We start from the raw sequence: 10,761 nt of genomic DNA on the forward strand, positions 1-10,761 counted from the left end.
TACAGTTCGTCTCAATTAGGCGAACCTAGTAGGGCCGAGTGTCATGTTGTTCCCTCAAATGAGCCTCAACATGCGAATTAGCGTCGCATTGACGGCAGTGCTTCAACGATTCCATCCGTAAGGAAAGTTCAGACCCGAATCGATTCCGCGATTCGAGCCACCATAACCGAAATCGACGATCCCCTTCCGTCTACAACACGCGCTGTATGGGGGAATCGATCCAATCGTAATCGACACTTCCTGAATCGCGCGTGCGCGGTTTAATAAGATTGGTGGTGGGGGGGTGGGTGGAGACGTGGCTGACTGACGGGGGTGCACCTAGCCTGGCACAAACGTGTTGGTGGTGGGAGACGTGGAGCGAGTCCCATGGCGGAGTTGAGTCGAGACCTGCAGGAGTACCTGCTGCTTTCATCCTCCTCCTCCTCCTCCTCGCGGCCCGGGCCCGGGGCCTCCTCGCAAGGAGCAGCGGCCGGGTCCGGGCGGGGGCAGCCGCAGGCCTCAGCCTGGGCCTGGCCTGGCCGAGGCCTGCTGCCCTGGGCCAGGGCGGAGGAGACGGCGCCTCCGTCGCGGGGAGACGGAATCATTCCCAGCCTGGTGACCACTCCACCTTCTCACGACAACTCCACCTTCTCACAGCCACTCCACATTCTCACAACAACTCCACCTTCTCACAACAACTCCACCTTCGACTCAACCTTCTCACACCAACTCCACCTTCTCACAACAATTCCACCTTCCACTCCACCTTCTCACAACAACTCCAGCTTCTCACAACAACTCCACCTTCTCACAACAACTCCACCTTCTCACAACAACTCCACCTTCGACTCAACCTTCTCACACCAACTCCACCTTCTCACAACAATTCCACCTTCCACTCCACCTTCTCACAACAACTCCACCTTCTCACAACAACTCCACCTTCTCACAACAACTCCACCTTCTCACAACAACTCCACCTTCGGCTCCACGTTATCACAACTCCACCTCACGGCCAACACCGGTAACAATTATCTGAACCGGGCCTTCCCTAGGTCGACTCAGTCTCAAATGAGTACCTGGCGCGGTGTGTAGTAAACATCGCCACTGGGGAGACAAAGGCGGCCGGGCGTGGTAATGGCCACCCACCCCCTCGTGTGCCGTTCCGGCCTTCATAGGTACTTGCTAACAGCACTTGCCCCAACAGTCTGTTAAGGCTATACGGGGATCTTTATCTTGTCTATCTGTGAGGTTGTCTATCTGTGTGTATATCTGTGTGGCTGTCTGTCTGTGTGTATATCTGTGTGGCTGTCTGTGTGTACATCTGCGTGGCTGTCTGTCTGTGTATATCTGTGGGGCTGTCTATCTGTGTGTATATCTGTGTGTCTATCTTTGAGGCTGTCTGTGTGTCTATTTGTGTGGTTGTCTGTCTGTGTGCATATCTGTGTGGCTGTCTGTCTCTGTGTATATCTGTGTGGCTGTCTGTCTGTGTGTATATCTGTGTGGCTGTCTGTGTGTATATCTGTGTGGCTGTCTGTCTGTGTGTATATCTGTGTGGCTGTCTGTCTGTGTGTATATCTGTGAGGCTGTCTGTCTGTGTGTATATCTGTGTGGCTGGCTGTTTGTGTGTATATCTGTGTGGCTGTCTGTCTGTGTGTATATCTATGTGGCTGTCTGTCTGTGTCTATCTGTGTGGCTGTCTGTCTATGTGTATATCTGTGTGGCGGTCTGTCTCTGTGTATGTCTGTGTGGCTGTCTGTGTGTATATCTGTGAGGCTGTCTGTCTGTGTGTATATCTTTGTGGCTGTCTGTCTGTGTGTATATCTGTGTGGCTGTCTATCTGTGTGTATATCTGTGTGGCTGTCTGTCTGTGTGTATATCTGTGTGGCGGTCTGTCTGTGTGTATATCTGTGTGTCTGTCTGTCTGTGTGTCTATCTGTGTGGCTGGCTGTCTGTGTGTATATCTGTGTGGCTGTCTGTGTGTCTATCTGTGTGGCTGTCTGTCTGTGTGTATATCTGTGTGGCTGTCTGTGCGTCTATCTGTGAGGATGTCTATGTATATCTGTGTGGCTGTCTGTGTGTATATCTGTGTGTATATCTGTGTGGCTGTCTGTGTGTCTATCTGTGTGGCTCTCTGTCTGTGTGTATATCTGTGAGGCTGTCTGTCTGTGTGTATATCTGTGTGGCTGTCTGTCTATCTGTGAGGCTGTCTATCTGTGTGTATATCTGTGTGGCTGTCTGTCTGTGTGTATATCTGTGTGGCTGTCTGTCTGTGTGTCTATCTGTGAGGCTGTCTGTGTGTATATCTGTGTGACTGTCTGTCTGTGTGTCTATCTGTGAGGATGTCTGTCTATGTGTATATCTGTGTGGCTGTCTGTGTGTATATCTGTGTGGTTGTCTGTCTGTGTGTCTATCTGTGAGGCTGTCTGTCTGTGTGTATGTCTGTGTGGCTGTCTGTGTGTATATCTGTGTGGCTGTCTTTATGTATATCTGTGAGGCTGTCTGTCTGTGTGTCTATTTGTGAGGCTGTCTATCTGTGTGTATATCTGTGTGGCTGTCTGTGTTACTGTCTGTCTCTCAATTCCCAGTCCAAGAAGCAGAGGATCGTCGGCTTTGTGGGCTTCATCGCGATGGGCATCTTCTGCTTCTCCCTGGTGAGGCCCTCCAGGTTCATCACCACTCACCAAGGCACCTTTCACAACCAATTTAAACAAATAGCTTGATTCTCTTATTCATCCAGGAGAGCCACACTGGGTCATTCAGGAGGGTGCTGCTGCTACATTGGGTTTTGATTTGTTAAAGATCTCATTGATGATGAGCGTTTCTTATTCACGTGGGAGGAGAAAACCCCATCACCTCGCGCGAGTATGGGGGGAGGGGGGCAACGCTCAATCCACCTCTCCGTACAGATGGAGATCAGTCCACTTGCTGTTCTGCCTTCTCCTGGCGAGCAAGGCTATACGGGCTGCTCCTCCATGCCCATGGGTGGAAGGGAGTTTCACAACAACGTCTGTGCGCAGTGACCCACCAACCCTCGTCGGTGCCTCCACAGCGCTGGGGTTACGGGCCGCACTATATACGCAAGCGGGTTCCCGTTTTACAGCCCTGAGCCAGCGGTGGAAACTCCACATTCCCATGACAGGGCTGAGTTTATCCATAGGACAACCGCTGTTGATATCGCCACAAAGTGGATGCCATCGTTTTATTGACCACAGAGGGAGAGATGATGATGGGCTGAGTCAACCCCCGCCCCGAGCCAGGTTTTGAACTCGCGACCTTTCGATTGCGAGCTGCTCGCTCCATCGCTGAGCCACCAGACGAATGTCGTGAGGAGACTCGATCGAGAGGAGGACCTGATGCGATGTGTAATAAGCATCTGCGCTGGGAAAACAAAGGTGGGCGGGCGTGGTGTTGGCTAGCCACCCCCTCCCCCCACCCCATGTGCCGTGCCAGCCTTCGTAGGGGCTGCTCGCTAACAGCACTTGCCCCAACAGTCTGTCAAGGCTACAAGGGGGATCTTTGTCTCTGTCGTGCAGGCAGCAATGTACGCCCCCTTCATGCTGCTGAAGGCGCGCAAGTTCGCTCTTCTCTACACCATGGGCAGCCTCTTCGTGATCAGCAGGTGTTGTGTGTTGTGTGTGTACACTAGCTTGTGTAGTGTAGCGGTGAGCGCGTTGCACTACGAACTCGACGACCCGAGTTCGATTCCCGCTCACGGCCAACACCAGGTGGACTCAGCCAAAAATTAGTACTTGGTGTGGTGTGTAAATATTGCCACTGGGGAGACAAAGGCGGCCGGGCGTGGTGTTGGCAATCCACCCCCTCGTGTAACGTGCAGGCCTTCATAGGTGCTCGCAAACAGCGCTTGCCCCAACAGTCTGTGACAGGCTAGACAGACGCCCTACAACAACAGTGGAGGGCAGAGGAGCGATGCTCACAACAACGAGCAGAGCGCCAGATGGATAAATTGCAGAAAGTTGGCACAGTAGGGGGCACAGGTGGTGCATCTGCCATTCATCTCAGTCAACCCATGTCACCTGGGTTTGTCCTGTGACCTGTTGGCGGCCTCTGGGTGCACGTGGCTTGGCACAAGCGCCGTGGTGACGTCACCGCCACTTAGTGGCGAATGGAGGGGTGTTGTGTGTGGGTGGCACCAACATCACTAACGAATATTTGAAATGGTCCAGGGCCACCCTTAGGTCGACTCAGCCCTAAATGAGTACCCAATGTGCTTTGTATTAAACAATAACAACTGGGGAGACGAAGGCGGCCTTCGTGTGCGCTGCCACTCGCTAACAACACTTGCCGCGTGTCTGTGGTGTGCAGCTTTTCACTGCTGTGGGGCCCCTGGAGCCACGTGCGGCACCTCTGCTCCTCCGAGCGCCTCCCGTTCACCGCCGCCTACTTCGGCTCCATGGTGTTCACCCTCTACTTCGCACTCTGGGTGCGCTGGCGCACACATTGGCACACATTGGCACGTGGAGTTACTGTATTTCCGTGACACACACGGAAATACAGTGACTCGTACACAGTGACACGCAGTGACATAGACAATCACACACACCCCTAGAAATAGTGACACAAAGATGACACACATGCAGGAACGACACACAGAGACAAAGGTCCCCCTTATAGCCTGTAGCACTGTTGGGGCAAGTGCTGTTAGCGAGCACCTATGAAGGTCGACACGGCACACGAGGCGGTGGGTGGCCAGCACCACGCCCGGCAGCATTTGTTTCCCCAGTGGCGATGTTTGCACACCGCACCAGGTACTCATTTGAGGCTGAGTCGACCTCGGGGAGGCCCAACATTGGTTCAGATAATTGTCACTGGTGTTGGCCATAAGCGGGAATCAAACTCGGGTCACCGGGTTCGTAGCGCTGCGCGCTAACTGCGACAGTACCACTTAACGCAGTGGCACGCACACTGATACAACAGCAGCCACCATTCTCCACGAAGTGGTGGTGACGTCAACACAGGGCTTGTGTCAGGCTAGGTGCACATTGAGGCCATCGCATTACAGTATGGCTTCAGCTCCACATTCTCCGAGTTGCACCGTGCACGCAGAGTTCGCTGACACAGACACGATGTGACACATCAGGGTACACTGACACAATTACGCGATGTAACACACGGGGTCATCTTCTTGCGTACAGCCAATGAAGAGCAACCATTGGAGATTCAGGTCTGATTTGGCCATTCAGTTGCTTTGTCTGAGAGTTGAATTGCAGCTATGCACACTCACCCACCCACTCATTCACTCACCCAACTACTCACCCACTCACTCATCCACCCACCCACTCAATCACGCATCCACCTACCCATTCACTCATCCATCTATCCACCTACCCACCTACCCAATCAGTCACTCATCTGTCCACTCATAAATCTGCCCACCCAACCCAACCCACCCACCCAACCCAACCTATGCGCCCACCACCAGCCCGTAACACGCCCACCCATACCCCCACCACCTCCATAGTTTGGTATCCGGAGCCCCAGTCGTACACAGGAGGAGAGTCTGTAATACTACACAGAGGTTCTCTGTTCTTTGCTACTTTTATGCAGTTGCTGGGAATTGGCTCGATGGCCTAGGAGAAGCCCAGGAACAGACGAGGAACAGCCCAGGAATAGACCAGGAACATACTAATAATGGTCCAGGAACAGACCAGGAACAGCCCAAGAGCAGGCCAGGAACACCACAAGAACAGTCCAGTAACAGCCTAGGAACAGCCCAGTTTTGTTCCATATTGCTCACCATGGCAGCCTGCCCGTACCCAGTGAATGGCTATTGATCCGCATCCCTGGCGGACCTGGTGACCTCTCGCAAATCGGGACTTAGATCCTATTAAAAAATCTTGTGATGTGTTTGTTTCCAGTTTTAGTTGTCAGCTGTCCTGCATTGGGGGAGAGGTGAAGATTTCATATTCAACATCGTTCATATTTGTCTGCCTGTCTCTTGTGTCTAATTTGCTGTCTCGTGTCAAATTCTTTGTCTCTGTGTCTAATTGTCTATTTGCCTGTCTTTGTGTCTAATTGTCTGTCTAATCGCCTGTCTCTGCGTCTGTCTGGCCATGGTGTCTGCAGATGCAGAGTACGCTGCTGACCTCTGTGGGAGCCATTGTGCAGATGGTCGCCCTGCTCTGGTAAGGCTCCGGGGGCGGGGGGAGTAGTTTTGGTCTGGGCCCTCTCCTATGTCGACTTGTACTTAAACGAGCGCCCGATGTGTCGCGTATATTAAACGTCGCCGCTGCGGGGGAGACGAGTGCTGGCCGGGGGCGGGGGTGGCAACGGGACCTCACTGCTCCTTGCTGTTCTGAGCGCTGGCCTTAATAGGCGCTCGCCAGCGTATTTGCCGATGCAGTCGCCGCAACCCGCTCACCACTGTCAAGTTGCCCTCGTGACGGAACTTGGGCGCCTCTGTGATTGATGGACCGGTGGACGCCTCCACGCCGAGCGGTGGTAGATCCTTAGGTTGCGTCTGGCTGTCGGTGGCGGTGGTGGCGGTGGCGGTGGTGGTAGTTACGCTGCACGTGGCTGCCCGTAGTGGTAAGGCCCACTGAGCTATATGGCTCTCTTTCAGAAGTGATCTGGCCATCAAACTCGCCGTCACGCACCGCGCGTGCCTACGCCGCGCCTCCTCAGGGGCACTCGCCTGCTGCCACTGTCATTGTGGGACGCTGTGGCCAGGCTCCAGTGCACCCCGAGGGCTGTGGGCTCAGTTTTGGTTGACCGTGAACGTCTGCGACAGGAGTTGTCGACACTGCTCTGTTGGTTTGTATGCAGGCGCTGATTGTCGTTCAGCCTGCCTGCGGTCCTAGCGTGGGTTTCGTGTAAATAACTTGCTGCTGCTGCTGTCGTCTTTGCTGCTTGTGAGTTGGCACGTTCCCTTCACCTTACGGTGTCCTGTGGCTTCTGTCACTGCCAACGTCATTGGGCTGTGATCTCTGAGTCTTTGTAAGTCTATGGATCTCTATGTAACTCTATGTTGATCTGTGTAACTGTGGATCTCTATGTAACTCTATGGATCTCTATGTAACTCTGTTGATCTGTGTAACTGTGGATCTCTATGTAACTCTATGGATCTCTATGTAACTCTATGTTGATCTGTGTAACTGTGGATCTCTATGTAACTCTATGGATCTCTATGTAACTATTGGTCTATCTATAAGTCTATAGGTATCTATGTAACTCGGTGGATATCTGCGCAACTCTATAGGTATCTATGTAACTCTATGGGTCTCTATGTAACTGCGATGTCCTGCGACTGCCATCACTGCCAATGGCCTTGTCCTGTGGTCGTCCTTGTAACTGAGCTGCTTCGCTCAATGGGGCCTTGCCAGCTGAGATAAGAGCCTGAGTCTGAGAGTCTTGAGTATTCGCTGTGGTCGGAGCGTAGCGCAATGCGTCAGCTACTGCACCCTCCTATCTTTAATAGGCGCTCGCTAACCAGAGGTGTGACCTGCTCTCTGTTTTTCGCAGGTATCTGATAAGTTACATTCCTGGGGGCCAGGCTGGACTGCAGTTCTTCACAAGTCTTTTCTCCTCCGCAGTTAAACGCACAGTCAGCAAAACGCTGCCTGTCTGACACACGTACACGCACACACGCGCACACAGCCACACATGCACACACAAGACATGTACACACACACAACAGCCTCCGTTCGCCACTAAATGGCGGTGACATCACCGTGGCGCTTGTGCCAGACTAGGTGCAGCTTGAGGCCACGTGAAATGTCAAAGGCTCGCTGGCAGGCGGTCACAAGACAGACCCAGGTGTCATGGGTTGACTGACTGAGATGACGGGTAGATGCACCAGCTGTGCTGCCCAGTGTGCCAACTATCTGCATTTTAGCTGCCCGGTGTTCCGCTCATTGTTGTGAGTGTTGCTCCTCCGCCCTCTGTTGTTGCTGGAGGATGACTGCCTCCAACTGCCCAGTCGCATCCCTCATGAGCCCTTTCCACAGATGCCGATCTAGACACAGCTGGTAGTGGTCACTGGCAAGTCCACTCAGCGCCACATTCTCCTCTCCCGTATTCACATGTACACACATGGACACGTGTATGCACAGATTAGCCCATAGAAACACACCGTCACACACTCGCGACGTTACGTTCAGAACGCCAAGTCTGCAACAGAGCAACTTCTATTGACTTATCAACCCAGCGACTTCAACAACAGGCAACTACAACAAACAAACAACTTTCGCGATGCAACTACAAAGATGCAGCAGAGAAACCTGAACTTTGTTTGATCCAACTAAAGTAACTTCGGTTGAGCATTTGTAAGCGACCCCAGGTCACTTGCCAATGACGCCCCCTGTCCTCACCTGGTTACACAAAATCAACCCGACGCCATGACCCTCCCCCAGCTTGGAGTGGTGCGACAACAGCAACGTCAACTTGAGTTACTGCAACCAACCGTGCGACTAGGACTAACGTCAACAGGGCAACGTTTAAACAGCCAGTTTGTGACACTCCAACTCGTGCTTTACTCGTCGGCTCGTTTATGACGTCGGCTTAGGAGCAACACTCGGCAACTTATAGACTCAACGGATCCACTTCGAGCTTGCAAGTGATGCAACGGCATCGCAACTTTAACCGCTGCGCAGCACAGGCAACACCAGCGGCCTCCAACCGAGCAACTTCAAGCAACACTGTTGCCAGGCGACTACAGGCGATGCAAACTGTGCAACACGTACCTGGCGGTTGCCGTGTCGAGACCGAGTTTCGCACAGCTCCGTCGTGTCGCCCCGCAGCGGCGTCGCTTGGAAATCCGCGCAGCCGTTGGTCTGGTTGTTTGCGCTCTCACCGTCGTCGCGTCTGGGGCCTCATCTGGGGTGGAATGCTCCCCGGTTCATCGCCACACTGCCCCCCTGGGTCGTACCCCGCGGAGAGCAGCAGTAGCGCTGGAGGGATTATCTAGCGCTCGCCGATCGACCCCCCCCCCCCCCTCCAACACTGTCACTCGCTCGCCCACCGGCCGTCTTCAATGGCAACGACTACTAGTTTGGTTAATGTTCCCGTGAGCCGAACTCCACCCTGCGGACTCGCTCTGCAAAAAACGCCGACTGTTTTGTCTCAACCACACCGCGTTCCACCACCGGTCTACAGCAGGAGACGGCAACGCACCCACTTGCTCACACAGTCGCTCACCCATTCACCTGCTCACGCACTCACCCAGTCACTCACCCGCTCATTCACTCGTCCAGTCACTCACCCATCTGTTCACTCACTCATTCACCCACTCAACCACCCATTCACCCACTCGCCATACCCCCTCATTCACTCACCCACACATCTACCCAGTCACCCACTCATTCACTCACCCAATTGGAGCGAATGTGACCGCGACCCCCGGCAGCGGTGCCGTGGAAGGCAACTGTGGACCGGTTTTGTTCTCATTAGGACTCATCGGCACTGTAGTAATTCACCAGTGCTGTCTGCATCCGGGTGCGATGTCCGTGGAGTCCCCACTCGCACGTACAGATGTCCCGGCCTGTTCTGTTCTGATGGCTTCATCCCGTCGTCGCTGTTGGCTTGCGTCTTGCGCGCGCATGCGGCGTCTCGGTTAACCTCTCGCATCACCGCACCGCGCCCCACCTCGCCACCCCACCGCTTGTAAACCCAGCTCATCGCCTCACCTCACCTCACCCCACCTTGTCACCCCCACCACCCGCCACCCGCCACGCCACCTCGTCCCGCGTCACAGTGTCGAGGGGGGTCGAGCTCTGATCGGTCGAGCGCCGTGCCCAACATGCAGGCGCTGGAGGCTGCTGCTGCTGCTTCTGTGGGGGCTTCATTGCGATCGGCAGAGGGCGGTGCAGCATCATATCTGAACCGTGCTCCCAACGTGCGCGCTGACCACATCTACCAAGCCGCTCTGACCAGCATGGTGAAGTATGGTTTGTTGACCTCCACGGCCTGATTGGCGTGTAGAGGCCGCCATCCAGCAGTGGATTGCCAGGGTTGGACCCTGCAGTTGCGCTCTGCGACGGGACGACCTGTCGTAGTCCGTGGTCACGGTGGGAACGTGGAGTGAGAGTGATGATTGTCGTGCCTCGGTTGCGCCGTCTGGTTTCAAGAATGTAACGGTTACGATGTAAATATGATTTGCGTTAATCTCAAATGTTCGAGTTCTTAATTAAAATGCTCCACACGTGGAGAATCCCTTGAGATCGAACAGCTCTGCCGCTATAGCCTTCAACAGACTTTGTCTCTCGTGTGGCGATGTTTACACACTCCACCCTATGTGCTCATTTTAGGCTGAGTCGACCTTTTTAAATCCTTGAAATTAAGTTCGCTTGCTTGCTTACGACCGTGCAAATCTTTCGGTCGTTTTTTAACCCACTTCCCGTGATCCAATCGAGCTGACATTTTCCACACAGACTCGTTGTGCGTGACAATGTTCGTGAAATTTTTGTTACAAAATTTTACACTTTTTAGGACAAAAAAATTATATTTAATTACCAATTGCTTAATGGTGGCAGGCAATCATCTGACCCATAGGTGGCAGCCATCTCAAGCCAGAGGACGAGAGGACTCTAGCCGCCACGCATATAAAGGATTTATAGTGACAAACTTTGTTTTTACGGGTTATACTTGTTTCCCAGTTTTTTTTTCAACAGGGTCCTGCTACGTTGGGGTTCTTATTCTAAGATCTTTTCAGCCAGTGAGTTTATACAAGCGGGAGGAAATCGGAGCACCTTGAGAAAACCCGCATGGGCAAGGGATCAACACAAAATAAGCGCCGTAGTGGCAAAGATGTTAACTTCCTCGCCT

General features: G+C 53.4%; 1 protein-coding gene across 1 annotated transcript; it reads left to right on the forward strand.

The window, feature by feature from the left end:
• Positions 1 to 263: 263 nt before the first annotated feature.
• On the forward strand, positions 264 to 10,162 carry SFT2D3 (SFT2 domain containing 3). Its single transcript, XM_078611499.1, has 6 exons — positions 264 to 594; positions 2,568 to 2,633; positions 3,516 to 3,601; positions 4,306 to 4,423; positions 6,067 to 6,125; positions 7,462 to 10,162. The coding sequence occupies exons 1-6, from the start codon at positions 367 to 369 to the stop codon at positions 7,565 to 7,567; spliced, it is 663 nt and encodes a 220-aa protein (XP_078467625.1). The 5' UTR covers positions 264 to 366; the 3' UTR covers positions 7,568 to 10,162.
• Positions 10,163 to 10,761: the final 599 nt, after the last annotated feature.

This window comes from Lampetra planeri, chromosome 36 (assembly GCF_965212315.1).
Source record: "Lampetra planeri chromosome 36, kcLamPlan1.2.h2, whole genome shotgun sequence".
NCBI lineage: Eukaryota > Metazoa > Chordata > Hyperoartia > Petromyzontiformes > Petromyzontidae > Lampetra > Lampetra planeri.